This window comes from Ochotona princeps, chromosome 6 (genome assembly GCF_030435755.1).
Source record: "Ochotona princeps isolate mOchPri1 chromosome 6, mOchPri1.hap1, whole genome shotgun sequence".
In the NCBI taxonomy this organism is placed as follows: domain Eukaryota; kingdom Metazoa; phylum Chordata; class Mammalia; order Lagomorpha; family Ochotonidae; genus Ochotona; species Ochotona princeps.
Window position 1 is genome coordinate 16,974,862 of NC_080837.1, and position 26,296 is coordinate 17,001,157.

The 26,296-nt window shown below is 56.0% G+C and overlaps 1 protein-coding gene across 3 annotated transcripts; it reads left to right on the forward strand.

Moving 5' to 3' along the window:
- On the forward strand, positions 1-24,404 carry RBPMS2 (RNA binding protein, mRNA processing factor 2). 3 transcript variants are annotated; one of them, XM_058665677.1, is made up of 8 exons: positions 1-454; positions 16,876-16,953; positions 17,811-17,849; positions 18,332-18,394; positions 18,575-18,725; positions 19,144-19,181; positions 23,535-23,604; positions 23,739-24,404. In XM_058665677.1, the coding sequence occupies exons 1-7, from the start codon at positions 386-388 to the stop codon at positions 23,595-23,597; spliced, it is 501 nt and encodes a 166-aa protein (XP_058521660.1). In that variant the 5' UTR covers positions 1-385; the 3' UTR covers positions 23,598-23,604; positions 23,739-24,404. The 3 variants fall into 3 exon arrangements, with proteins under 3 accessions (XP_058521660.1, XP_058521661.1, XP_058521658.1); XM_058665675.1 differs by having other exon boundaries at positions 13-454; positions 19,030-19,181; XM_058665678.1 differs by lacking the exon at positions 19,144-19,181 and having other exon boundaries at positions 3-454.
- The last annotated feature ends 1,892 nt before the right edge of the window (positions 24,405-26,296 follow it).

Here is a 26,296-nt window from a genome sequence, read left to right on the forward strand (position 1 = left end):
CTCCGACCGGGGCTCAGCCCGCGAGGGGCGCCAGGGATTGGCTGCGCGCTCCCCCGAGGCCGCGCGGGGGGCGGGCGCCGGGGAGGGGGCTGGCCGCGCCCCAGCTGAGGCCGGTTCCGGCGCCCGCCCCCCGCCGCCGCCGCGGGCGCACTCTCTGGTCGCAGTGAAAAGGCGAAGGCGGTGGCCGTGCGGGCTCGGCTCGGGTTCCCGGTACCCTGCCCGTCTCCCGCACCCGCCAAACTTGATGTGACCCCCAGCCCGACGCGGCGGCCGCCCCTCGCACTGCCCGCGCCGCCCAGAGCGCTCGCTCCCCGCGCCCTGCCCACCTCCCCGCGGGGCCGAGCGCTGCGTTCCCTCTTCCCCTCGTCGCCGCCCCCTCCGCACCATGAGCAACCTGAAGCCGGACGGCGAGCAAGGCACGGGCGCAGGCTCCGGCTCCGCTTTGGAGGAGGAGGTGGGTCTGCGGCTCCGCACTGGCCGGCGAAGCGCACGCCGAGGTGGGCGCGGGGAGGGTGCTAGTCCGGCCCTTGAGCCCAGCGCCTTCCCGCCACTGCCCTGGGCCCGGAGGAACTGCAGCGTCCGGCGGAGTGCGGCCTGGGCTGCCCCGCCGGCGGGCATTGTCTCTCCGCCCTCCGGGGCTCGCGGTGGGTCGTCCGTCCGGGGCGGAGAGCGCGAACGGCGCCAGCTGCACGGGCCGGCTGGAGGTTCGTTTCCACGTGTGGCCCGGACCCCCACCTCGCCTCAAGGGAGCTGAATGGGGTTATCCCGGCGCCGGGCTGCACCCTCACTCCCTTACCCTCTCCACTCTGACCCCTCCCCGTGACCTTGGAGGCCTGGCCGCCCGGCACCTCGAGCTGTAGTCGTGGGAGGCGGGCAGATTTTCTTGGCGGCCCCAGAACCTGGCCTTTGGCGTCGGTGAGCTGGTTATTTAATAGAAGTTGGGGAGCGGATGGCCAGAGACCCTCGGTTGCGCATTCTGGGTAACCTACCTAACCGGGACCCCAGACCGGAACCCGTGTGTGTCTGTCGGGGTGTGGGGGGCGAGGGAATCCCACCAGGAGAGGCGACACTGTCTTGTCCACCAGCCGTGTGCTAAAAAGAGAGGAATGTGGAGTAGCCCGCGGCGGCGTGGTGGATGGGATGTGTGTGTGAGATCGGGTGGAAGGTAAAACCGCGGAGATACCCATGAATTGGGAGGGCAGGGGACCTCAGAGAAAACACCTGGTGGGCATTGCACTGGCTGGGGGTCGAGGTGGAAGTCCTCTGGTCCGTGCTGTGTCACTTCAGGGCTGAGGGATCCTTCCTGCCCCGCCCTAGCACGATCTCGTCCAGGAAACCACAGTGGGTTATCCACGCTGAGTCCCTTCCCCTAGGTCGGGGGCGGATGGGAAAAGGCCGCAGAGTCCCTCACTGGAGCTAGCTTTACCATCGCCATGCGCAGGCATTGGAATTGGCGATTGGCTGCCACTGGGGCTGGGAGCTGCCTGCAGCGGTCCAGCTGTGGTGTAGACCTCCTGCCCTCATGATGGGGGGGAGGGAAGAGGAGGAGAAGCTGCCTCCCTCCCCCGCCCCAGGGCAGCAGGGACGGCCTGCTGTGTGTGTGCGCGGCTCTTGTTTGTTGGGGAGGGCCTGGGCCTCCTTGGACCTTCGTGTTCACAAGCATCTTGGTTCTGCTTGGTTGTTCAGTATCTCCCTCTGAGGGTGGGGAATGGGTTTTTGCTGTGGTGGCGGTAGGGAAAGGGCAGTGTCTCCTAGGAAGTTGGCTGCCCCTAGAACCCCACAGTGTGTGCTGTCGGGGTGGCTCTAGCAGGGTTTTGTCCACCTGGCGGGCTGGGTCTGGCCTGGCCTCAGACTGTACAGCTGTGTAAGGGAGGAAGCGTGAGTCCTGTGGACCAGCTGAAGTCTTGCAAACAAGCCTGGGTGGTTTTGGTCTCCGAAGTGCCTTTTCTGGGAAGGAGGGAGGGATGAAGAGAGGGGAGGGTGAGATATTCAAGAAGTGGGGAGCTGCAAAGCCAGGGGTCTGCATGGGCAGTTGACTGGGCTTGTGCACCCCAGCTGTCGTCTTGCTTGGCAAAAGTCCAATATCAGAGCAAAGTGGACTGATCAGAGCAAAGAATAGCCCCCTCCCCTTCTGGGATTCCTGGGCTGAGGGTGGGACTCCTTCCTTGACTGTGTGTGCCCCTTGGGAAGTCAGGGACCCTGCATTCACTGTGCTGATTCACTTCTGGTGGCCCTTCCCCGTGAACTGTGAGAGGTCAGCTAGAGCAAGCTGAAGAAACAAGAGGACAGCCAGTAACTGCCCTACAACCTCAGTCTGGATCCAGCACATTTGCTCGGCTGGCTAATCCTCTGCCTCCAAGCACCAGCATCCAGTATGGGCACTGGTTCAAGTGTCTCAGCTGCTCTGCTTCCCATCCAGCTCCCCGCTTGTGGCCTGGGAAAGCAATAGAAGATGGCCCAAAAGCCTTGGGACCCTACATCCATGTGACAGACCCAGAAGAAGCTCCTGGCTTCGGATCTGCTCAGCTGCAGCTGTGGTGGCCACTTGGGGAGTGAACCAGGAGATGGGTATCTGTTATCCTTCTCTCTGTCTCTTTACAATAGTAACTAAATGTTTAACACACACACACACCCTAGCGGCTCAGTTCTTATAGGTGCAAGATGACTGGTTTAATGGGTACTTCTGTATGTTCAGTGTGGTTGTGCCTAGAAAAGAAGCTTGATGCAGCTGCTGTTTGTTTTTTTTTAATTCATTTTATTTTTATTGGAAAGCCAGATATACAGAGAGAAGGAGAGACAGAGAGGAAGATCATCCATCCAATGATTCTCTGCCTAAGTGACCACAGCAACCTGAGCTGAGCCAATCTGAAACCAGGAGGCAGGAGCTTTTTCCTGGCCTCCCATGTGAGTGCAGGGTCCCAAGGCTTTGGGCCATCCTTGACTGCTTTCCCAGGCCACAAGCAGGGAGCTGGATGGGAAGCGGGGCTGCCAGGATTAGAACCGTTGTCTATGTGGGATCCCAGTGTGTACAAGGCGAGGTCTTTAGCTGCTAGGCTACTGTGCCAGGACCTTTTTTTTTTTAAAGGTTTATTTATTTAAAGGACAGCCAAAGAGAGGAGAGACAGATTGAGAGACCTTACCATGTGTTGGTTCACTCCCCAGACAAGCGAAGCAGCCAGAGCTGGGACAGTTTGAAGCCAGGAGGAAGCCAGGAGGGAGCCAGGAGTTTCCTCTGAGTCTCCCATGTGGGCGCAGGGGCCCAAAGTCTTGGACCATTTTCCAGGGCTTTTCCAGACTTGTTAGCTGGTTGGAAAATGGAGCAACTGGGACCTGGACTTGAACAGTGTTCATATGGGAGACCCGTGTTGCGGCAGGTAGCTCTATCTGTTCTGCCACAGTGCTGCTTGCTTGCCTGCCCTACCTATGAAGCTTTACCCATATCATGAGCATTAGGTTCCTTCCCTGAAGCAGGTTAGGGATGTGGGTGGAAAAGTCACAGAATAAGCCATGAGAAGTGGTCTGAGAGTGATGCCGGATACATGCCAAGGTAGATAAAGGGTGTCAGGCTCCTGGTTCCTGGGAGTTAGCAGTAGGTTCCTTCTGAGTTGGGAGTGACAGCTTGTTAGACCCGTGTGGGGATGGAAGAGACATTCCAAGTAGAGAGAGTGGTGTATGTAAAAGTTGGGGCTAGGCTGGGCATTATGGCATAGCAGGTTCAGTCACTGCTGGAGATGGCCACATTTTATACAGGGTGCCTGGTTTGAGTCGTTGTTATTGCATGCTTTTTTTTTTTTTTTAAGATTTATTTATTTTCATTGCAAAGTTAGATATGTATACATAGAGAGGAGGAGAGACAGAAATATCTTCCATCTGATGATTCACTCCCTAACTGACTGCAATAGCTGGAGCTGCATCAAACCAAAGCCAGGAGCTTCTGGGTTTCTGACGCAGGTACAGGGTCCCAAGGCTTTGGGCTGTCCTCGACTGCTTTCCCAGGCCACAAGCAGGGAGCTGAATGGGAAGTAGGGCTGCTGGGATTAAACTGGCTCCCATATGGGATCCCAGAGTTAAAGGTGAGGACTTTAGCTGCTAGACCACTGCGCCAGGCCCTGAAAATATTTTTTAAAAAGGTTTTAGGGCCTGATGATAGCCTAGTGGCTATAATGCTTGCCTTGCATGCACCAGGGTCCCATTTGGACGCCAGTTTGTATCCTGGCTGATCCGCTTCCCTTCCATCCAGCTCCCTGCTTATAGCCTGGCAAAGCAGTCGAGGACGGCCCACAGCCTTGAGACCCTGCACCCTCACAGGAGACCTGGAAGAAGCTCCTATCTTCACATCAGCTCAGCTCTGGCTATTGTGGAGTACCAGCAGATGGAAGATCTTCCTGTCTCTCCTCTCTGTATATCTGACTTCCCAATAAAATTAATTTTTTAGCTTTGTTTTTAAAGATGTACCTATTTTTATTGCAAAGGCAGATATACAGAGAGGAGGAGAGACAGGCAGATCCTCCATCCAATGATTCAGAGTGACCACAATGGCTGGTGCTGTGCCGATGCAAAGCCAGGAGCTAGGAGCTTCTTCCTGGTCTCCCATGTGGATGCAGGAACCCAAGACTTTGGGCCATCCTCGACTGCTTTCCCAGGCCATAAGCAGGGAGCTGGATGGGAAGCGGGGCTGCTGGGATTAGAACCAGCATTCATATGGGATTCAAGCACATTCAAGGCAAGGACTTTAGCCACTAGGCTACCGGGCTGGGCCCTCCTTCATGTTGAGTCTACACAACAGCAGTATGAATTCGTGAATTTGTCATAGTTTTATCAGTGCGGGAATTGAAACAAGATAGGTTAAGTAGCCTTTACAGGAGCTGTTAAGTGGGTTACTTGGTATTGGAACCTACTGTTTGCTGCTGACAACACTGTACCTGCTGTTCTGTTTTATATTAGGCTTTGGTGGGGGGTTGTGGAGGGAAGTGAAGGGTTTTGAGGGCTAAGCTGAATCCCAGCAAGTGACTCCAAGCTATTTCCCCTTGGGCTGACAGCTGCCTCAAGGGGTTTATGACACTTAGGCCCAGCCTATTTTTCCCTCCGCTCTCTTGCAGACCTCCTTGCTGCCTGTGCCTAAGCTGGCTACTTGCGCAGGACCCTCTCCAGATACTGCTGTGGGTGCCTTAGCTGCAGAGGGGGTACTTGCTCTAAGGCGCCACCTGCCTCTTACTCTGGTGGCCCTCTTCCTGGGTCTCCTGTCCCCAGGGGCCCTGGCAGGTGTGTGAAGTAGAGCTGGGCTTTGGGCTGGTCTGTCCCATCTGGGTGCTACAGGGCTGAGCTCCAGTACCAGGTGTTAGTGCCAGCCCCTCACCAGCCAGCCTCGCTCTGCTATTGGTATAGGGCAGCAGTGGGACTCAGTGCTATGTCATCCCCTCACCGAGGCTGCCCTGATGGGTCTGGGCCCTCCTGGGGCAGCGACCATCTGTCACCTGTGCTTTAGAACGCTGCTGCTGTGAGGTGGGAGCTGAGGACAGCTGACAAGACTCCACATGCTGTGGCACGCTGCTGGCCACCCGCGTGGCCCCTTGTTTCTCCTTGCCACCTTGGACCTGTGCGTTGCCTCTGTGATGCCCCAAGGCTAGAGCGGTGGTAGGATGTTTGGTACTTGTGGTATATTGAGCAGCAGGAGTGGGAGGGGTGGAAGGTGCCAGCTGAGCAGAGACTCGTGTATTTATTTGAAAAGGCAGAGCGCAGAGGAAACAGAGTTTCCATCAACTGCTACTCTCCAAATACTAAGAGTTGCTAGGGCTGCGACAGGCTGAAGCCAGAAGCCAGGAACTTTGAACTTGGGTCTTCCATAAGATGATAGTACTTGAGGCACCTGCTGCCTTTCAGAGTGTACACAAGCAGGAAGCTGGATTGGAAGAGGAGTGCGGACTCCAACCCAGGCATTCCCATGTGGGATGTGGGGCGCCCCAAGCAGTGGTTTAACGTGCTGTGCCTTAATGCCTGTCCCCTACTGCCAGCACCATCTTTAAAAATACATATTTTTGGAGCTGGCTGCTCAAGCTGCCAACTGTGATGATAACATCCCTATCGGTGCTGGTTCAAGCCCCAACTGTCCAGCTTCTGATCCAGCTCTGTGCTAATGGCCTGGCAAAAGCGGCAGAAGGCACAAAGACTTGGGCCCCTGCCACCCACAAGGGAGACCCTGCTAGAGATTCTGGCTTCACGTGAGCCAGCTCTGGCTGGTGCAGCCACCTGTGGAGTGAACCAGCACATAGAAGATTCTCCGTGTGTCTCTCTGCCTCCGTGATTATAAGTAAATATTATGTACACACATGGAATATATTCATTAGAGCACTGCCATTGCTTTTCACTCCCCAGATGCCTTCCACAGATGTTCATCACCACTACCTTCTCAGATCTGCAGGCAGCTGCAGGCAGGAGCTAGACCTGGGAATAGAACCCAGACCCTCCCATGTGGGGTGAGGTTGTCTTCACTTTTAACCCAAGTCTGCCTCTGCTTCTCCATCCCCCACACTGCAGGCCAGGCCTGATGTGGGCTGTGGTGTTAGTGCCTAGGGTATTTAGTCATGGGCTCTTGCACATATGGGTGCTTTTATTTGAGGGTGGGTTTGGGGGCAGTGGGATCCTAAACTGTCAGACCTCAGTCTGCTTTGTAGGAAAGATTCTTATTTGAGTGATGCAGAGGCCTTCTGTCTGCTGGTTCACTCCCCAAATGCCCGTGACAGCTAAGGGTGGTGTAGGAACCCAGCTTTGCATGAGAGGGAAGTTGGATGGGAAGCCCCCAACTACCTGGGTCACTCCCTGGCTCTCCCCTGCAAGATATAGGCATTGCAAGCAGCAGCCAGGCCGCAACACGCCCCCAAGAGTGGGCTTTGGGAGCCTCGGGTGTGCCGGAGGCCCTGTGGCCCCGTAGCTTCTGTGCTGACTGCCATCTGTTTGTTCCGGATATATAGCTGTGGCTGTGCCCAGGAGGTTGGGTTGGGCAGATCCTAATGTGCTGACAGGGGATCTCCCAGTCCAGGAGCAGTGTCAGGAACCATCTTTCCTATCAGGCTTCCTTGGCCTCTGGCTGGTGATGGACAGGTGCAGTGGACTCAGTGCTGTGTGCTCACACTGGCATGACATCATGTGGTTGAAGGGGTTAGACTCATTGATTTTTTGGAGCTGGAGGGGTGGTGTGTGGGATTCTGGGTAGCCCAATGCTTTGACTCTTTTTAAATTTTTTTTTTAAAGATTTATTTATTTTTATTACAAAGTCAGATATACAGAGAGGAGGAGAGACAGACAGGAAGATCTTCCGTCCGATGATTCACTCCCCAAGTGAGCCGCAATGGCCGGTGCACGCCGATCCGAAGCCGGGAACCAGGAACCTCTTCCAGGTTTCCCACGCGGGTGCAGGGTCCCAAGGCTTTGGGTCATCCTCGACTACTTTCCCAGGCCACAAGCAGGGAGCTGGATGGGAAGTGGAGCTGCCAGGATTAGAACCAGTGCCCATATGGGATCCCGGTGCGTTCAAGGCGAGGACTTTAGGTGCTAGGCCACGCCGCCGGGCCCTGTTTTTTTTTTTTTTTTAAGATTTTTTTTAAGATTTATTTTATTTTCATTACAAAGTCAGATATACAGAGAGGAGGAGAGACAGACAGGAAGATCTTCCGTCCGATGATTCACTCCCCAAGTGACCACAATGGCTGGTGCTGTGCCGATCCGAAGCCAGGAGCCAGGAACTTCTTCTAGGTCTCCCACATGGGTGCAGGGTCCCAAAGCTTTGGGCCGTCCTCGACTACTTTTCCAGGCCACAAGCAGGGAGCTGGATGGGAAGTGGAGCTGCCGGGACTAGAACCGGCGCCCATATGGGATCCTGGAACGTTCAAGATGAGGACTTAAGCCGCTAAGCCACAGCACCGGGCCCCAGGTGGTTTTGATAGTTCTGAAGTGCTCTCTATCTTGCCAATCCAAGGATGAGGAAATCCTTCCAGTGTCCACTGGGTGACATAGTCAACCTTACAGTCTCCATTCAATCAGATTTTTGCTGTCATTTGACTGGGGTACTTATCCAATTTGTTCTGTTCTCCTTCCTCTGCTGTGGCACCAGATGTCCTCGCAGGCCTCAATGGGCTGCCATATCGTCCATGTGCATCAGGGCTTGCCATCCACTGCTCTGTCTTTTCCACTGAGGAGGACTTATTCTCACAGGCGGCCCAAGTGACCTTGGGCCAATGACCTGGACCCCACCAGACTGCCCACCCCTGGGGCTTACAGACCTGGCACCTACTGTGCAGGCATGTCCAAGGACCCGGGCCAGGAGACCCAGGCCCCATTGGACCCACCACCCCTGGCCTCACAGACCTTGCACCCTCCACGCAGGCAGGTCCATCGAAAGGCAGATTTACACAGAGAAGGTGAAACGGAGAGAGAAAAACCTCCTATCCTCTGTGTTTTTTTTCTCAAATGGCTGCGACAGCTAGATCTGAACCAATCTGAAACCAGGAGCTTCTCCCAGGTCCCCCGAGGTTTTGGGCCATCCTCTCCTGCTCTCCCAGGCCACAAGCAGGGAGCATCCAGAACGTGAGCCAGTGCCTGTATGAAATCCCAGCACAAGCAAGGCAAGGATTGGACCACTCAGCTGTCACATTGATTCTAGTCCCTGTTTGGGATGTTATATGGCAGTGGTGACACCTGCAGCCCTTGTGGGGCACATGGGCAGGTATGATGTGAACTGACCAAGCAGTGCCCAGAGGAGGGAGCCGGGGTAGACCGGGCAGGCCTCCGTGTGAGGGCTCAGTGGGCTGCACAGTCCTGGGCCCCTGGCTCTGTCTCTAGCCGAGTGGAAAGCAGGGCAGCCTGCTCCTGCCAGTGAGCTATGTTCAGTGAGTCCTTGCACATAGCAGACTCTGACTGGTCCTAGGGCTGTGAGGTCTGAAACCTTCCTGCTTTATGCATGCCCAGCCCCCCTTGCATCCCTTTAGAAAGCTTCCTACCATTCCAGCTAGGTCCCCCTTAGCTGTTGTGCCTCTTCCCCACCCTCCCCCATTCAGGACTCTGAGACATATTTCAGAAAATAGGGAAAGAGCTGCCCATTTCCTAGGCAGCCTGGGCTTAACCCCTAGCATTGTTGCCAGCCAGCCAGGCAGGCACCTGAAAATGGTCCCTGCACCTGTTCTACCTGTTCCATCAAAGGACTGTCAGGCTTACTGGCTTGTGGTTGGTGTAAAAGTGTAACAGCTACAAAGTGAGGCCTGTGATGGGGCCTCCCTGCCAAGCCCTCAGACATGCCATGTGAGGCTGGAGTTAGCAGGGACAGGACTAACACTAGAGCAATCCCTCTCCCTACCTCCACAGATCAGGCCATGATGAGGCTGAGAAGTTCTGGGGAAAGTTTCCTCTGGGTGGGGGGGTTGCGTGGAAGGGGATCTGAGCAGTTGCAGGACGCAGGCGCCACAGGTGCCAGGAGCACTAGGGGCTCCGGACGCCGCGAGTCTGGGTTCACATCTTTGGGCTGCCTCTGTACTGCCTGCTCTCTTTTCGGGACCCTGCTCAGCGCCTTATAAGTCCCGGGTCTGTAAGCCCTGTCGTCACATTCCATCCACCTCGCGTCAAGTGGCCCCACTCCGTGGACCTGCTCTCCCTTGGGAGGGATGAGAATAGTGCCAAGCCAAAGCCAGGGATCCGGCTGGACAAAGCCCAGGCCCAGCCACCACCCAGAGAAAGGAAGAAAACGACCTGCCAACACAATTCCTCAAGGGGCCTCCTTGGGCACCCCTGTGTTGCCCCAGCAGGCACCCCCTCCTCCCTGCAGCCCAGCCCCCCCCAGCCCTGGTTTTCTGACTTCCTGCACTTTTTGTCCCATTGCTTCCTCATCGCTTGTTCCCCTCTTCTGTCACCTCTTCTGTCACTGGTGCTTGGAAGAGATGCAGAGCCGTGATCAAGTCCTTCCAGGGCCTTTGGTGACCTTCCACCATTCCGTTCCAGGAAGAGACTGTCCTGGAGCCACCCGAGGCTGGGCCATCCTCCTTGACAGCAGATGCCTTCAGAGCCTGTGGCTCAGTCTGGGCCCAGTGTCTTGGTTCTTAGTAAGAGGGGAGGGGAGGGCATATGATAGCTCGGTGCACATGTTCCCCTGCCCCCACAATTTGAGGGCTAAAGCTCCCTGGTTCATTCTGCAGATACCCATGATGGCTGGGTCTGGGTTGGGCCAAAGTGAGAACCTTGGAGTGCAGTCTGGGTCTCTCTTGTCCCAACTGCCAAAGCCATCAGCTGCTGTGTTGAACCCAGGGCACTCAGGTGGGGGACATCCCAGACAGGTGACTCAGCCATAAGTCAGCACCTGGCCTGGTCTGAGTGCCAAGAAGCCCTTCCGTATCTTACTGTCAAGGCCGTAAATTCGTGGGAAGTAGACAACAGTCCGTGGTCGACCAAGAGTGGTGGGAGTCGGGCGTCATCTGTGTTTGCTTTCGTGGTTAGGGTTGACCCCAGCCTTGTCACATGGGACTTTCCCATCTGCAGCCCTAGGGCAGCACCGCATGCTGTCGTCAGAGGCTGTTCCTGGACTTGACCCTGCCTGGGGTCTCAGTAGGTGGGTAGGAGGTGTCAGTCTGCAAAGGAGATGATGCCTTGTGATGTGAGCCTGTGGGACCCTGTGGCTGTGAGGGCCGATGCTCGGCGACTGAGCAGTTCAGTGCACTCATCTAAAAATAAGATTTTTTTTTTTCTTCCAGTTATCATGCTCTGTATTTGGGTTGCTGCTGAGGCCTGGGCTTTGGGGATGGGTGTGGGAGGGGCTTAGAAAGAGCTTGTTTTTCCCTGTTTGGAATCCATCCTTTCCTTTCCCTCTCCCCCACCCGCAGTTTCCATGCAGAGCACCCCAGGAGAGCTCACTGAGCAGTGAGTGGGCGGGGACTGAAACCAGAACATTGCCTGACCTATTCAGTGGAGCAAGTGGCAGACACTTGCCCTTTTCCAGATTGGTTTTTTTTTTTGAAGATTTATTTGTTTTTATTACAAAGTCAGATATACAGAGAGGAGGAGAGACAGACAGGAAGATCTTCCGTCCGATGATTCACTCCCCAAGTGACCTCAGTGGCCGGTGCTGCACAGATCTGACGCCAGGAACCAGGAACCTCTTCCGGGTCCCCCACGCAGGTGCAGGGTCCCAAAGCTTTTGGCCGTCCTCGACTACTTTCCCAGGCCACAAGCAGGGAGCTGGATGGGAAGTGGAGCTGCCGGGACTAGAACCGGCGCCCATATGGGATCCCGGGGCGCACTCAAGGCGAGGACCTTAACCGCTAGGCCACAGCGCTGGGCCCAGATTGACTTTGTTTTAAAGACTTAGCTGTTTTTTATTTTGAAGACTTAGAGAGAAGTGAGGTTTTTCTACCTGCTTGGTTCACTCGGTTGGGCCCAAGCCAAAGCCAGGAACCTGAAGCATCATCTGGGTTTGCCATGTGAGTGCAGGGACCCAAGCACTTGGACCATCTTCCGTTGCTCTCCTAGGCCCATTAGCAGGGAGCTGGATCGAAGTGGAGCAGCTGGGATGACACTGGCTCCTGTTCCTCCTCTCCGGGCACTTACATTTCTGTCCAGCTTCTTGCTAATGCACCTAGGAGGTAGTGACTGGTGAGGGCCCAAAAACTGGTGTTCCTGCCACCCACATGGGATCCTAGATGAATGGCAAGGTTTCTGGTTTTGGCCAGGCCTAGCCTTGGCTGTGGTGGGTGGTGAACCAGAAGATGGGGCATTTGTTAACTCTGCCTTTCAAAGTAAAATATGGCTTGGGGAGGTAACACTCTGCGTCCACCTGTCCCTCTGTTGGCAGAGGAGGCTCTGCACTTTGTGAATACCCGAGCCCAGCCACATCGCTGACCAAGCATGGTCACTGGAGAAGGAGGGGCCATAACCATAGCCGTGGCCCACAGTTAGCCCTGATCTGGTGCACACCCTTTGGGAAGCTTGTTCTCAGCTCTTTGCCTCTGTGTGCAGGGCCAACCCTCCTCTTCCCTGTCCAGGCCCTCTCTTGCAGTCCCCTCTCCCAGTGAAATGCATCCTGGGTGTGCCCCTGGGAGGAAGGAGAAGCACACAGCTGCTACTGAGGGCCCCGAATGACTGCCCTGCCTATGGGTGTCCAGGGTCAAAAGAGGTATCCGCCTGGTCCAGCTTTCCTGTCCACGCACCTGGTGCTAGATGTGACATCACTGTCACCAAGCTCCTGAATCTGCAGTCTTTTTGCAAAACATTGTTGAACAAACATGGGCCCAACATTGAAGCTCCCTACTTCTCTCCTGAGGACCTGACCTCCCCTCCCCAGCAGTCCAGGGGTAGACAACATGATGGTGACATCTCTGATGAATCTGTTCTGGGGCCTGGGGAGTCTCCCCAGGGCTGGGGGTGCTGCCACTTTCTGTATGACCTGGCTGTTATCTTCTCCCCTTCCTGGGTGACTCTTAGGTGATCTTTGGGACTCTGGCCCTGACTGGGCCCCTGTGGGAGTCTTGATGGAGGTGATGAGAAGAGATGAGGAGCCTGGAGGGTGAGAGCCCAGGCCCCTCCTCTCTGAGGGTGGCAAGCTCATTAACAATGGACCACAAAGATCCCGGGGGCCCCAGGAAGTGTGCCAGTCTGTGATAACCCCTGGGGGTGGGTCTAGCAGACGGATGGAACCTCTCCCTCTCCAGGGACTTGAAAGACCATGGATGGGACTTGGCTGTGGGCACCCCTAGAGCTGCCTGTGCCGGATGTGGTTGTGTCCATTCTCGTGGGCATGCCTGGGATGGGCTGGGCCCTGCGAGCCCGGGTTTGCCTCAGACCATCTGGTTGTGGCCTCAGTCCGTATGGAACTTGGGACCTCCACAGGTTCCTCTGGGGGAATTGTTCTGCAGCACCTCTCGTCACCTGTCGTCTTTCCCTAAACACTGAGGCCCCGCTGCTCTTCCCTCTGGCTGCAGACACAGAATCCTGAGGGCTAGGACATGACTACCCTAGCCTGCTATGAAGATGAGCATTTGAGAAGGGCTGTACTTGTCCATCGCAGTCTAGACCAGGAGGGAGAGTCCCTTGGGTTTTGTGGGTGCTTCTGGGAAGGAGAGGGACCTGTGGCCTATGTTGTGCTTCGGGTAAAGCTGCTGGCTGCGTTGCCAACATCCCATGTGAGTACCAAATGAGTCCCAGCTGCCTCCCACTTCTGATCCAACTCCCTGTTAAGGGCCTGGGAAGGCAGCAGAAGATGGGTCAGCCGTTTGGGTCCCTGCCACCCACACAGGAGACCCAGATGAAGCTTCTGGCTCCAACATGACCCAGCCATAGCCTTTGTGGCCATCTGGAAGTAAAGCAGCAAATGGAAGATTTCTCTCGTGCTCCTTTTCTCTGTAATTTTGCCTTTCAAATAAATAATTAGATCTTTATAAATAAATAAATAATTAAATAAGGACCCAAGTGAAGGAATTTCAGAAGGGTATAAGCCGCCCTTTACTTTTAAGCATTTTTTATGTTGGATTCTTATTATTTATTTTCAAGTTACAAAGACAGAAGCACACTAGGAGAAATTTTTCATCAGCTGGTGCATTCCTGAGATGGCTGCAGCAGCTGAGGCTGGGCCAGGCTGAAGCTGAAGCTCAACGCTGAGTCCAGGAAGCCAGCTACCTGGTACCACCTGCAGGATGTGCCTCGGCAGGAAGCTGAACTGGAAGCAGAGTTGGGACCCGAAGCCAGGCCCTCATATGGGATGCAGGTGCTCCAAGCGGTGTCTGGTTTTAAGATTAGTTTAGTTGAAAGACAGGAAAGGGAAAGATGAAGCTTCTACTTGTCATTTTCCAAATGGCTGCAGTGGCTGGAACTAGGCAAGGCTGAAGCCAAGGGCTTCACCTGGAGTCTCCAGGTGAATTGTAAGGGCTCAGGGAATTGGACTATCTTCTCCTGTTGTCCCAGGTGTGTTAGCAGGGAGCTGGCTTTGACGTGGAGCAGCCAGGACTCAGGCCAGTACTCATAGGGAGTCCCGATAATCATAGGTGGCAGTTCAACCTACTGTGCCACAAGGCCAGGCCTTTGAGGAGTCGGCCCCTGCCGCTCTCTGGCTGTCTGTTCTGAGCTCCAGTTTCTCCATCTGAAACAGAGAGTGAGCCAGGTAGGGCAGCTACCATCTCCATCACGACTGGAGGATTCCCTTTGTTGCCTTGAGTTGCTTCCACTACAACTCCCAGTGAGTCCTTTGGGCCTCTCGTACATGTAGGGCATAGAGCAGGGCGAGCTGTCCAGCTGGGGGATGGGTAGTGCTGTGTTGTGTAGTCAAATGGCTCCAAACTACACAGTGATGTCCCAGACCGAGCCAACTCTGGGCTGAGTGAAGCCCGTGCTTGCTTGTGCCAGGCTGAGCCACATCCAGAAGGACTGAGGTACGCGGGGACAGGCAAGGTCAGATCTCCAGTGTCGGGGGTTAGTGGCTTGGCTTTGTGGAGTCCAGGAGAGGGATGGCTCAGGGTTGTTGTGGGCCTAGGGAGGCAGGAAGGGAGAGGACTGGGGACCCCGGATGATGTGTGTGCCTCAGGTGCACAGTGAGGAAGGGCTGGGGATGGGAAAGGGGAGGATCTAGGGTTGAATGGTGGGAAAGGATGGCCTTGGTGATAGTGGATAGGGCTGGGGGGTGGGCTCTAACCCTCTCCACCAGCTGCCCAGCTTGTGCACACCCCCTCCCTCTGCTTTACCATCTGGCTTTGTTTCTGCCCTTGCTGTCACCTTAGACAGGTGCTACTCTCCTCACAGCCAGCTGGGCCGTTTGGGCACTGGCAGCAGAATCAGGGTACTTGGGTCTTACTCTGCTTCCTGTTAAACCAAGCTGCATGGGCTTGAAGGGCAAGTCTCTCTGGGCCTCCATTATACTCCCTGTACAATGGGAGCAGGCAGGAGGACATCATTTGAGTGACTTGGCCTTATGGGAGGTGGGACCTATCCCCCAATCAGTGTTGGCCATGACCTCCCAGCCTCAAGAGTGGGATGGGAGGACCTAAAAGACAGAAACTGGAGGGGAGGACCGAGTATACCCCGGGGAAAGGTTGGAAGCAGGAATTGAGCTGGAGTTGTGGCCCCCACCCCACACCATCCTTGTGCTGGGAAACTTGCTATTTCAAGGGGACCACTGGGGAACTTTGGCTGGAGAGGAGCCACTGGAGGGAGCATTTAAAATTAGTCCTGCTGAGTGAGACCATGGCCTCCAGGGAAAATGGGGGTAGAGATTCCTGTGAGTGGCTCTTGGCTGACCCAAGCCATGTCCCACTGTCTGGGATGGGGGACATTGCTGACCAGGTCTGTCTGGCAGGGCCTTGGGCAGTGCTACTGGGAGGTGGCTAGCCCCTTGAGCTCCCCGGGGCCAAGTGCTCAGGCCTCTTGGCCTTTGCTGGCCCACAGTAGCAGGTGCCTTCTCTGCCAGGCTGGATACGTGGAGAGAAGGTGAAGATGCTGGCGCCCTGGCACTGCTGCATGCCCTTGGGCAGGTCCCTCAGTCTTGGAGTAAGAAGAGGGGGAGATTGAAGGCCCCACCGTGCAAGGACAGAAGGGCTGCAGCGTCTGGGTGTGGGGATTGCCTGTGCAACCCATCCTGGAGTCCTCCAGTGCTTCTGAGGGAGCCGTGTCAACGGGTGTAGGTTGTTGCCCTGTGGGAGATTCACCCGGATGGTGCTCCGTGCTCCTGGCTTCAGTCCCGGCCGTTGCAGACATCTGGGAAGTAAACCAGTGGATGGGAAATAACTCTGTCTGTTCATCTCCTCCTCCCTCCTGCCTTTCAGATAAAACAAAAGAAAATAAATAGCAGCGGTAAAGTTAGTAAGAGTTCTCACAGGCCGCCCTTTAGTTCAGAAAGTCAAGTTCAGCCAGGGTCAGGGTGGGCAGCTTGTGTTGAGACCTGGATTTACTGCCATGCTGCCAGATTGCAGCTGTGTGGCAGGCAAGGCTCTCACACTGATCATCTGCCTCTCTGGGAACTACCAAGATCCTATGCATATTTTGAGACCTGGCATAATTGCCGTGTTTCTGACTCCTTACCTGTGCTGGAAGTGTGCACTAGCTCTGTGTTAGGAGCTGGGCACAGGGGCAAAACAGAAACACATTCCCTGTGCCATGGCAGAGCCTGCAGGGCAGGGTGGGGAGGTGCCAGGCCTCCTGTCAAAATCATTGCAGCATCCTGTGGCGTGGGAGTTACCATCCATTTACACCTGTATCTTCACTTCTCTTTTGGGACCCAACAGCTTCCCTACCAGAGGCCTTTAGGCAGCTTCTGAAGAAATAACATCAATTTTTTAAAAATTTATTTATTTTTGGGCCCAGCATGGTATCCTAGTGGTGTAAGTCCTCTCTTTGCACATTCTGGAATCCCCTTTGGGTGCCGGTTCTAATCCCAACGGCCCCGCTTCCCATCCAGCTCCCTGCTTGTGGCCTGGGAAAGCAGTCGAGGACAGCCCAAAGCCTTGGGACCCTGCATCCATGTAAGAGACCCAGAAGAAGCTCCAGGCTTCAGATTGGCTCAGCTCTGGCCATTGTGGCTACTTGGGGAGTGAGCCAGCAGATGGAAGATCTTCCTCTCCATCTCCTTCTCTGTAAATCTGACTTTCAGGAAAAAAAAATTTAAAAAAATGAAAGCCAGGAGCTGCTTCAGGTCTCCTACATGAGTGCAGGGTTCCAAGGTCTAAGACATCCTCTAAACCAGAGCGAGCAGGGTATGCAGGTGAGGTTTGACATGTGGTGCTGTGTCACCTGGGTTGGTTGGTCTCTGTGTCCAGATGAGTCCCAGGAAGCGTCGCATTTCTCTTGAGGCCCCCCCCCCGTGTGTGGCACCCTCCCTGTGCTCCCCGGCCCTCACAGCCACCCCGTCTGTGTCCCCAGGTTCGAACACTCTTCGTCAGTGGCCTCCCTGTGGACGTTAAGCCCAGAGAACTCTACCTGCTCTTCCGGCCGTTCAAGGTGAGTCAGCACCTAGCTGTCCATGGCGTAGAGCCTGGAGACCAGGGAGAAGCAGCAGCAATGAGTGCATGCATGAATGAATGAGTTACGTGGATTGGGCAGGGGAGGGACCTAGGAGACTCAGGAATTGTTTAAATAAGCTTAATCATTCATTCATTTGACCAGTGTGATAGATCTTCTACCTGCTGATACACTTTTCCACGTGGCTGCAGCAGCCAGGACTGAACCAGGCTAGAAGCCATCTGGGTCTCCCATATGGTGGCAGGGACCCCAGGCTCATCTTCTACTGCTTTCCCAGGTTTATTATTAGCAGGAGGTTGGGTCAGAAGTAGACCAACTATGACTTGAACTGGTGTTCTGTGGTGGGATGCCAGCGACATGGGTAGCAGCTTAAGTTGTTAGGCCACAGTGCACAGCCCTGAGAATCAGAAAGTGTGATGGCAGGCGAGCTGCGTGTCCTGGTTCTGCTCACTGCCGTGGTTGCCTCCGTCACTGGCCCAGCTCTTCCGCTCCTGCCTCCTCATCCATGAAGTGGAAGCAGTAGGGAACTAACTGCTTCTGCTGTATAAGAAATCTTGGAGGTTGTGGCTTTTTCAGTGTGCAGATGAGAAACCCTAATAGGTAAAAGTACGTGCTCCTAGATTGCAAGTTAGTGGAGCAAAAGGGAATTTCTGCTAGAAGTGACAGCAGTTGCCTCAGGCCACCGCCCCTTGTGCTAGGCCCCATGGCCAGGATCCCAGGAGCAGTGGGGTCTGGGCTCGCGGGGGTGACACGGGTGGTGGCTGGGCAGGCTGTGCTGCATCAGCACAACATACGGGCACCAGCCTGTCCCCAGTAATGGCCACTTCTCCCCACAGGGGTACGAAGGCTCCCTGATCAAGCTCACCTCCAGACAGGTAACTGCTTCTCTCCTCTCAGCCCAGTTCAACTGCCACGCCGGGGCGGGGGTGCTAACGCATGCCTAGCTTGTGGCTTCTGGGCATGGAGACTGTCTTGACCTCTGTCGCCTGTTTCTGTTCCTGGCCGACGGGAGAGGCAGCCTGTCCTGGTCCCTCTGTTTCTCACCAGCTGTCTGGGTTGGTCCTTGGAAGCACATCCTTAATGCATGAGTGCCACCCTCCCCCTTTTTACCTGGGGAAGACCCCAGAGTTACTGGGAGGGTAAGTTGAGCACGGAGGCAGAGAGCACCACTCGCCTCCTTTGCCAGGGTGGCACCAGGATGGGAGTCGTTGGTGCATGTCAACCTCCTGCCACTCTAGTCGAGTGTGGGCATTTCCTGGTCTTCTCCCCACTAATGGACAAGACGGGGGCTGCATGTGGGAGGGAGCGACTGTGACACCAGGAGACGTGCCAGGGTCTTCTCTCTTCTTCCTGCTAGCCTGTTGGCTTTGTGATCTTTGACAGTCGGGCAGGAGCAGAAGTGGCCAAGAACGCACTGAACGTGAGTTGGTGGAGAGGGCATGTCGTGGAACCCACAGCCCTTGGAGGCCTGCCCTTTGCAGCCTTCCCCCGCCCTGTGGAGGGGCCCTCTTGGCTTGGAACCCCCATGTTTCCTGCCATGTCCCAACCCCTCCCAGCAGTGTGGCTCCTGGACACTCAGTCCTCCCTCTTTCCCGTCCAGGGTGTTCGCTTTGATCCTGAGAACCCACATACCCTGAGACTAGAGTTTGCCAAAGCAAACACCAAGATGGCCAAAAGCAAGCTCCTGGCAACACCCAATCCCAGCAGCATCCATCCTGCCCTCGGCGCACACCTCATCGCGCGGGACCCCTGTGAGTGGTGCCCTTGGCCGGCAGGCCTGGGTGTAGGGGTGTGTCCAGCACCTGGTCAGGAGGCTGCTCATGTGAGAGCCAGCTTCTGACACCTTGCAGCCATCTTCTGCCCTGAAGTCTGGGTTCACGTGGGCTGAGGCTCATGCCGGGGCTCACCAGGGCACGGCAGGCAAACAGTTTCTCTCCTTGGTTTAGAGTCCCCAGTGGGAGTGGGAGAACTTCTGGCCCAAGTATTGTTTGGAAGGGGGTTGGTTTGGGGGGAGGCTGCTATGCTGACGACGGAGGCTGTTGTCTCCTGTTGTAGATGACCTGATGGGGGCCGCTCTGATCCCTGCATCCCCAGAGGCCTGGGCCCCTTACCCTCTCTACACCACAGAGCTGACCCCAGCCATCTCACACACTGCGTTCACCTACCCAGCTGCCACCGCTGCTGCAGCCGCCGCCCTGCACGCCCAGGTGAGCCCCGACTCGGGGTCAGAGGAGGAGGAGGGCTGTGTTGTGTGTTGACCACAGGACACGGGTGATCTGCATTCTTCCAGGCTGATTTCTGCTACTGGACTTGAGCTCTGATTGGGTCGTTGGGGGCAGAGGTGGAGGTGATGGCCCAGAGAAAGGGCCTATTGGGGCCTACGTGTATTTGGACTGTGCTGGACACAGACAGCCCGAGGCATTGTCAGAGTGTGGGCCCCAGAACCCGAGCTCCTACCCCCACTCCCCCCCTCAAGTCTGCTCCCATTCACTGAGCAAGATTTCCTTGCCTCAGTAACTGGGGTGGGGATGCTGGGGTGAGAGCTGGGTGAGTGTGTGGGAGGGCCAGGACCACCCCTGAGGTGTTAGCAGAACTCACCAAGTGTCTACTCTTGTTTTCTCCCAGGCCGTATGCCCTGCACGGCGGCCCGGCCTGCAGCAGGAAGCAGGGAGCAGGCACAGCTTGAGGAGAGCTGAGGGGAGCTCAGAACCAGGCAGGAGGTTCTCGGTGGGCAGACAGATGGTCAGATCCTGGCCTCTGGCACACACGGCAGGGTAGGACATCCTGAGCCCACCTGTGCCGCTGCTCAGCCGAGGGCCCGAGAGCTGAGCCCCAGGCAGAGCGAGCTGCTGTGCGGTGCTGTGCTGGTGAGCAGTAGGAGGGAGAGACGGTGACAGGGCCTGGGACGATGGTGGAGTCCACATCACATCACAGACCCTGAAGGAGCTTAGGGACATCAGGGCTCACCCAGGTGGTGAAGGTCGGATGGGGGAGTCATTCATGCCTAGCAGGCTCTTGGCCACTGCGGCGGCTGAGTCCTGGTGAGAGAGGTGTCTGCCGCTGGGGGAAGGAGTGGGAAGCACTCTCCCAACTTCTGTGTGGGGTGAGGAGTGGCTCTAAAAACCCCAGCCAGCTGGCCGGAGGCAGCGCTGCTCTGGGTCCCATGTGCCTTGCTGCAGGCCTGCACTTGATCTGCTCTCTCATCCCAGTTTGTTCCCGCAGCATGGCTGACCTGGGCTCTGTCCCTATTCTTGTGTGACCTAGAACAAATGACTTAACCTTTATCCAGTGGTGGGAAAGAAGGGTGACCATGAGCAAAGGGCCAGTGTGGCCCATTGCGATTATTATTTGATATCCTTATCTGCGTTCCCTCAGGTCCTCTCCAGGGCTGCTGGCCTCCCAGGGCCCAAGTTACCACCCTCTGGACGCCTGCGAGGGTTGGGGAGGCCTCCCCAGAAGACCGAGGGGCGGACAGAGGGATAGCCAGAAGTCAGGCCGGAAGCTGTCTGTTTGCCCAGGCATCGAACCAGGGGCAGCGATTGGTGCAGGTGCCTTTGTGAAGCAGTCACCTGCCATTTTTTCCTCCCGTGACTCCTGTAGCCCCCTGACGGCTTTTCCAGAGCCTGGACTGAAAGTGGCTGAATACAGGGCATGGGCTCTGTTCTGAGTCCCACAGGCAAGGAGGTGACTGGGGCAGCAGCCTGCAGACATGAGTGGGTGAGGCTGTTCCCTCCTCTCCATGCCCCAGGCACCTGCCCTCTGCTGGTGACCAGTGCCCGGGCCCAAGTCCTCAGTGTCGGACCTGCCAGGGTTGGGGGTGTGCTGGGCCACCTTGCCAATTTCTGATTCTCTCAAGTCTCCGCCTTTCAGGGACACCACAACAGGCCTGTGTGGCTTGGGCACAGTGGGGCTTGGCACCCATAATCAAGGACTTTCCATTCCCAGACTGGGTCTTATTTCTGTTTTTCTGCTTCTTTTTTTTTATTTGAAAGGCAGGGGGCAGAGAAAGGTCTTCCTTTTGCTGGACACCCCAAATGGCCCCAGTAGCCAGGCCAAAGCCAGAACTCCATCAAGATCTCCCACATGAGTGCAGGGACCCTTCACTGCTTTCCCAGGTGCATTAGCAGGGTGCTGGGTTGGAAGTGAAGCATCTGGGACTTGAACCAGCACCCAAATGGGATCCTGCTATTACAGGTACTGGATTAGCCTGCCACATCCTAGTGCAGGGCCCTCATTGTCCGTTTTAACCTGAGGAGATGGAGGGCCTTGAACGTTTCCTTTTCCACTTTGAACTGGCTCTATACTTACCCACCACGTTCTGGTGGCGTGCACTCCCATGCTTCTCCTTTCTTAACTGTGAAATGGAGACTATAGTAGCATTGACTTCGTGATTCTGCTGTGTGAAATGAACAGCATATGGTGCCCGGCAAGGGCTTCTAAGCCCTAGGCATTTAGGAGGAAAGTGGGCAGGGTTTTGTTTATCTTTTTTGTTGTCTGGTCATCTCATTTCTCTAGACAAAACCCTACTTTAGTAGTCGCTGGATCTGGTAGGTGGCTGCAAGTGGATGTGCTAACGTATCTGTACCGGTGAATGCTTTACCAATAATGTTGTTAGCAGTTCATCTTTTTCACGCTTAGGACTGGAGCGTTCCTCTTTCTCAGGAGGTTCCTGGCTGGGGCCTAGCTGTGTTGGTGTGTCAGGCCCCCATCCATGGTGAATTTTGGATTCATATAGTGTGGGGTGCTGGTGGACCCTCCTGCAGGTGGCGCCCTTAATCACACTTTTCAGGGTACCTGTCTTGTTTTCATTATTTAAAAAAAAATTGGGGCCTGGCGCAATAGTGTAGCAGTTAAGTCCCCGCCTTGAATGCACCCGGATCCCAAATGGGTGCCAGTTCTAATCCCGGCTGCTCCACTTCCCATCCAGCTCCCTGCTTGTGGCCTGGGAAAGCAGTTGAGGACAGCCCAAGGCTTTGGTTCCTGCACCCATGTGGGAAACCTGAAGAAGTTCTTGGCTCCTGGCTTCGGATTGGCGCAGCACTGGCCGTTGTGGTCACTTGGGGAGTGAATCATCTTAAAAATTTTTTTTTTAAGATTTATTTATTTTTATTGCAAAGTCGGATATACAGAGAGGAGGAGAGAGAGAGAGGAAGATCTTATGTCTGTTTATTCACTCCCCAAGTGGCCTCAATGGCCAGAGCTGTGCTCATCCAAAGCTGGGAGCCAGGAGTTTCTTCCAGGTCTTCTGCATGGGTGCAGGGTCCCAAGGCCTTGGGCCGTCCTCGACTGCTTTCCCAGTCCAGATGCAAGGAGTTGGACAGGGAAGTTGGTTTTCCTGGTGACCATATGGGATCCCGGCACATGTAAGGCAAGGACTTTTGCCACTAGACTACTGCGCTAGGCTCTATAATTAATTTCTAAAACTATTGTAAAGTTAGAGCATAGAATTGCTAAAGGTAGGTTTTGGTATTATTTTTCTTTAGCTTTTATTATTTCTATTTTATCTGAAAGATTTCTGGCATCTACTGGTTCACTCTTCTAATGGCCACGGCAGTTAGGACTAGGCCAGGCCAAAGCTGGAAGCCAGGAGATCTCATCCTGGCCTTCCATGTGGCTGGCAAGGACCCAAGCTCATGGGCCATGGCTGGCTGCCTTCTGAGTGGGGCATTAGCAGGGAGCTGGATCAGAAACCAAGCAGGCAGGACAGAAGCTGGCACCCTGCTCTTGGTTGCTGGTCTACTCAGCGTGACTGGGCTAGCTGGGACACTGGGCTGCACTTCTGAGACACAAGGCTCCCGCATTTATTGGCCAGCTGCGTTATTGACCGGGTCATCCTACCTACCACCACCCCTCGCCCTTTGTGCTCCAGGGACCTGAGTGAAGGCCCAGCAGGGAACTTGCTTTCTGCAGCAGTGGCCACCCACCAGCATCTGCTAGGGACACCCTGTGCCCCGCCGCCCCCGCCCTCTCCCAGACCCTGCCCTGGGGTCGGGTCATCCTCTGCTGCTTTCCCAGTGTGCTGATGGGAGGGGAGCAGCAGGGACTGCATGGCAGGCACCGTGACTGGCCTGCTCTGCACCATAGTGCCCCCACAACCCTGACTTAGGATTGTCACGTTTCTATCCTGTCTTACCTAACTCACCAGAATCACCTGGTGGTGTGGTCACCTCTGTCCTGTAGCTGGAAGAGGACACAGAGACCCGCAGAATTGGGGTGAGGGGTGACAGTTTATGCCGTTCCTTTTCCTATTCAAATGAGGGACTAGGTGCTCTCCCAGTGTGGGGACCAGGGAACTTGCTGGCTCCAGCACCCACCGCACAGCTTGGCCCACACTTGCCTTGGTCTTAACAGAGTCTGTGCCCTCTGGCCAGGGAGGTTCTTTCCCATCCTCAGAATGTGGAGCTGCCACTTCTGGGTGAGGGACTGGCCCTGCCTGTGCCAGCCAGCCAGTTGGCGGCTGGAGCAGGCCCACCATCGGGACGTTGGTGGCTGTGTGTTGGGACTCCCCTGAGGAGGCAGGGACGGTGCAGCTGCCTGCTGACCCTTAACTTCTCTTGCAGGTGCGCTGGTACCCTTCCTCTGACCCCGCCCAGCAAGGATGGAAGTATCGCCAGTTCTGTTAACGCTTCCGTAAGTGCTGGCTGCGGCCCCCTCCCCCCGCTTCCTTGCTCACTGGGGGCTTTGCCGGGTGTTGCTCTCTGCTCCTCCCGCTCTGACCCCTGCCGTGCACCTCCACTCATGGCCATCCCCTCCCGCCCCTCCAGGTCTCGGCACTGGGGAGCTGGTTCTGGGCACCCGTGTGGTGGGGCCCGCACAGGCGCCATGAGCCCCTGCGCGCCCCGGGCGGCCGGCGCAGAGTCCCTCCAGAGACTGTGAATCTTGAGCCTGCCTCAGTGGACTGCCTCCTGGCTGCTGCCCTTCCGCTTCCTCAGCCTTGTCCTGCCCCTCCGGGCCTCCCAGGAGGGTGAGGAGGCCTCTTTAGGCCCCAGCCACCCTCCCCCTCGAGGAAAACACGGTGTTTTGGTTTTGCATGTTTTCTAGCACGGAATTCAACACTTAACACGTGTGTCTGTGATGTCTGCCAGTGCACACTTTGCTCTCCCACTGCGTTGCCATAGCAACTGGCCCTGGCCACCAATGGGTCATCATGCCCAGTCCCCTCCACCCATCCTCCCCACTCCACCTCCCACTTGCCAGTCCAGCAGTCCCCAGCACCCCCACGAGTCTCCAGCAATCACCTTCATGTCTCGCCGGGGTCCTCTGCCCCCTTGCTCAGCCGGGCCAAAGACGATCAGATGTCCCCTTCCTTGTGTGCCCACCTTGTCCACCCCCCACCGCCACTCCTCACTCTCTCCAGACCTCAAAACCAACCAGAACGTGACAAGTATTTTTGTACCCTGTGTAACAAATTATTTATGCCTCGTAAAGGACTTTTCGCGTGTGTGCCATGAATTATGGAAGAGCCCTAGCTCACCCGTCAGAGGGGTTTTGAGTTTGGAGCTGTGAAGAAGGGAAAGGGTTTACGTTCTGTGGCCGCGTGCCTTTCCTGTCAGGCGCCAGGCTGAGGAGCCGACCAAAGGCTGGACGCCCGCACCATGTGGTTCTGTTTTCTTTTCTTTCTTTTTTTTTTTTTTGTGTGTGAACCTGTCCGAGCATCCCGGAGCTGCGGCTGCGCCTCGGGAGCCGGGGCGGTGAGGATAGATCCTGTGAGAATGTGAAACTGGAGAATATACAAAACAGAATAAAAGACTCGAAAGCCACTGCACTCTGCCCTTCGCTTCCTCCTGGCGTGGAGTGTGGGCTACCCACGGGTGGGGGGAATAGCCACAGATGGTGACCTTAAAGGGGGCTAGGTAGGTAGAGCACAGAGCCCGCCCACCTTGGCTTTAGAACGCACCTCCTTCCTGCACCCCGGGCGAGCACCCAAAGGTGTCCTTGGGACGCTCTTGGCTTTCACACTTGGAGGCCTCTGGCCTTCCCAGGCCATCTAGGAGAGGAGCGGGGTTGGGTCGCTCTGTGTCGGGGCCGCCTTGGGGGAGGCCAAGCTGGAGAGGGAGGGGGCTTGCCCCTGAAAGGATCAAGTGAAGTCGCCAGGCTGGGGGGATGAACTCTGATTCCTGGGCTGGTGGTGCCGGGTGAGGGTTGAGGACAAGGGGCCAGGCACCTGCAGCCCTCGCAGCCAGAGGGAGGGGCAGCTGCTGGGAGCCCACAGCCAGGCCTAGGGCCCAGCTGCCACCTGACCTACTTCCTTACCTCTGGAAGCACTAGGCTATCCTGAGGTGTTGAATTATTTAGCTGAGACGCTTGCGCCTTTCTGAGTGCTGCTCCCTGCACTCACCCCTGCCCTCTGGCTTCCCTGGGGACTCCTTCACACACCAGTGAACAGATCCCAGGCCAGGGAGTAGGGCAAGAGAAAGGCCTTACAGCCACTCCAGCCATGGTAGAGGCTTTGCCGGAGTGGGGATGGGGACCTGCAGAAAAACCTTGGTAAATGCCCCTGTTTGCCTTGAACTTGAGTTGGGCCCTGCAGGAAGACCAGGGTCAAAAGCAACTGGGCCCTCCTGCCCTCCCTTCCCAGCGAGGCCCTTAGCAGAAGATGCCTCATTCTGGTCCCCGGCTGCAGTGGGAAAGCTGCATCCCTTCCTGAGAGGGTCTCAGGTATCTGGGAGGAAACCAGGGGTCTTTCCAGCAGCCCCAGCATCTTCAAGGTGGAAGGGGTGCAACCCAGGACCATCCCTCAGGTGCTGGGGAGCCCCTGTTGCCCTGTGCCAGCTACAGCAGCTACATCTGCAGCAGATGCAGTGCCCCTGTACCCAGACAAAGCCAGCATCTTCCAGGGACGTGAGTGTCAGCAAGATCAGCTGGAGAGCGGCCTCTAGGTCGCAGGAGGGTGGAGCCCAGACATCTTCCTGGCCACCTTCCTGCCCTGTCCTGTGGCACCTGTTCCCCAAGCTCCCAGGTGGGCCTTTTTGGTCGTGAGGATAGAGGAAAACCTCAGCCGTTCGCACTCTCAGCTTTGTCTCCTGATTCTCTGTTCAGTTTTCCTACCGGTGCCCAACTCGACCATCCTGGAGCCACGGACACAGGATGCCCCAGCCGTCCAGGTCTTGCCCTATGGCTCCCGAAGCCGGGACCACGACCCGGGTCTGCTGACCGCCACCACCATCTCTCCCCTGGCTTTCTGCTTGGCTCCTCTTGGGCCAACTGGATATGACTTGGCCCTGAGATGCTGGGTCCTGCTGCAAGGTTAAGGGATGAGCTACATGGCTGGTTTTCCTGGCGTCAACCCCATCATATGTGATTCTCCAGCTTTTGGAGCCAG